This window comes from Octopus bimaculoides, chromosome 23 (genome assembly GCF_001194135.2).
Source record: "Octopus bimaculoides isolate UCB-OBI-ISO-001 chromosome 23, ASM119413v2, whole genome shotgun sequence".
NCBI lineage: Eukaryota > Metazoa > Mollusca > Cephalopoda > Octopoda > Octopodidae > Octopus > Octopus bimaculoides.
This window is the reverse complement of record NC_069003.1, coordinates 15444655-15446495: the sequence shown is the minus strand read 5'-3', so window position 1 is coordinate 15446495 and position 1841 is coordinate 15444655. Positions and strand designations below refer to the sequence as shown.

Here is a 1841-nt window from a genome sequence, read left to right as displayed (position 1 = left end):
TATATATATATATATATATATATATATATCAGTGTGTACATGTATGAGATGTATGAGTATATATATGTATATAGGTTTACAGTTCTTTTTATATTTCTCCTGTGTATTTGCATCGTGTTTTCTCCGTTCTATTCACTGATACGTTATAAGTGGTTGGTAAAGGTACGTCAACCACGTTTCGGACATTAAGTGCTATTTATGGGAACACCATTTTCTGTTACTTCTAGGTTTAATCTGTTTATACCTAACTACTCCCTCCTGTTGCAGTAAACAACATGAATATGAGTTTCCGCCATATGTGTGTGTGTGTGTGTGTGTGTGTGTGTGTGAATTCAACTTCTGTCCGTAACAAGGCATACAGTCTGTGAGTTACAGAGTACTTATTACGTCAACTATGACTCATCTAATAAAATGTAAATCGTAACACATTATCGCATGCATTTATAACTAACTTCAAGAAATAGTCATAAATGTATTTTTTACACATTACGTTAATATAAGGATGCTTACTGGGAGCACCATTGGAGTATGTGTCCAGTCCACGGTGTGTACAGTTCTTGTCCACCTGGAGGTCCGAGATAAATCAGACCCCAAGCAATTTAACCGGTCCTTCCGTCCAGCGCCCTACAAAGCTGTCGGTTGGCCTGAACCTGCCTCTCCAGGTATCGAGCTGCAGACCCACCAATTTTCCTGATTAATTTTTGCTCCTGTCACTGTTTCGTACCCGTTTAAGGTAGAGCCGATCACTTTAATTTCCGAGATGTCCGACACTATTACAGAGACGTCGTCCGCATAAGTCCATACGAACCTTCCACATCCTAGATCACACTGAATGCCCTTCGAAATATGCAACTTCCTTAGTAATGGCTCGAGAACCAAACATACAGAAAGGGAGAGAGCAGGCATCCTTGAAAGACCGAGAGGACCGGTCCGATGATAAACGATTCCGATAGATGGCCGTTTACTTCGACCATCGAACAGACGCCACTATACATTGCAGCAATCCAGCCTCTGAAAACGGGACCGAAGCCGGCTGCGGTGAGGACAGCATCCACGTATTGATGGTTGACCCTGTCAAAAGCTTTGGTTGATCGAAATTGATCAGAGCCCCACCCATGCTAGGTTCCTTCGCTACCCTCTCTATGATGTAGTGCGTGTTGTGGAGGTTGTTGCGAATAGATCTGTTCGGAATAGCGCATGTCTGCGCGTTACCGAATAGCTTACCGACAATAAGCGTCAACCTTTTGGCTGACACCTTGGTCAAAATCTTATAATCTGCATTTAGCAAAGTTATGGGACAAACATGATCTAATCGGTCCCCGTTGTTCGGGTCCTTTCTCAGCAGCACTACCACACCACGGCTCACAGCACTGAATATTCTCCCGTTTTGCTGCCAGTTGTGGTAGATATCAGCCAAGAGATCACTAAACAAGTCTGGCATATGAAGATAAAGCACGAAGGGCCGACCATCGAACCCCAGAGACCTCTCCCTTGTGCAGCTCGACATCGCGTCCCATATGTCTTCGGCTGTTATCGGCATTTTGCAGAACCCCGCATCCATGGCCGAAAGGCGTGACAGTCCCTAGAGGTAGGAGGTGAAATCCAACTCCATCCTCAAAATACCAGGCACCCCAAACATTTCGGCGAAGTGCTGCTGAAATTCCGTACATATCTGCTTGGACTCGTGTACCATATTCCCGTCCGGTCCGTCAAAGACCAAAATGTGGATTTGTTGCCGCGTTGCACTTCTTCCACCCGGAACCATCAAACGGCTTTTGTCCCTTCATGACTTAGAGCACGGGTCCTATCTCTGACAATGCAACCTTCATGCTTGGCATTTA

The 1841-nt window shown here is 44.9% G+C and overlaps 1 protein-coding gene across 1 annotated transcript in view; it reads right to left on the bottom strand.

The window, feature by feature from the left end:
• Window positions 1-1540, bottom strand: part of LOC106880069 (uncharacterized) — a 1729-nt gene extending 189 nt beyond the window's left edge. The window contains exon 1 of the mRNA XM_014929877.1: window positions 1225-1540. Coding sequence (XP_014785363.1) covers window positions 1225-1540 — 316 coding nt within the window. The remainder of the gene's footprint in view (window positions 1-1224) is intronic.
• Between the last annotated feature and the right edge of the window lie 301 nt (window positions 1541-1841).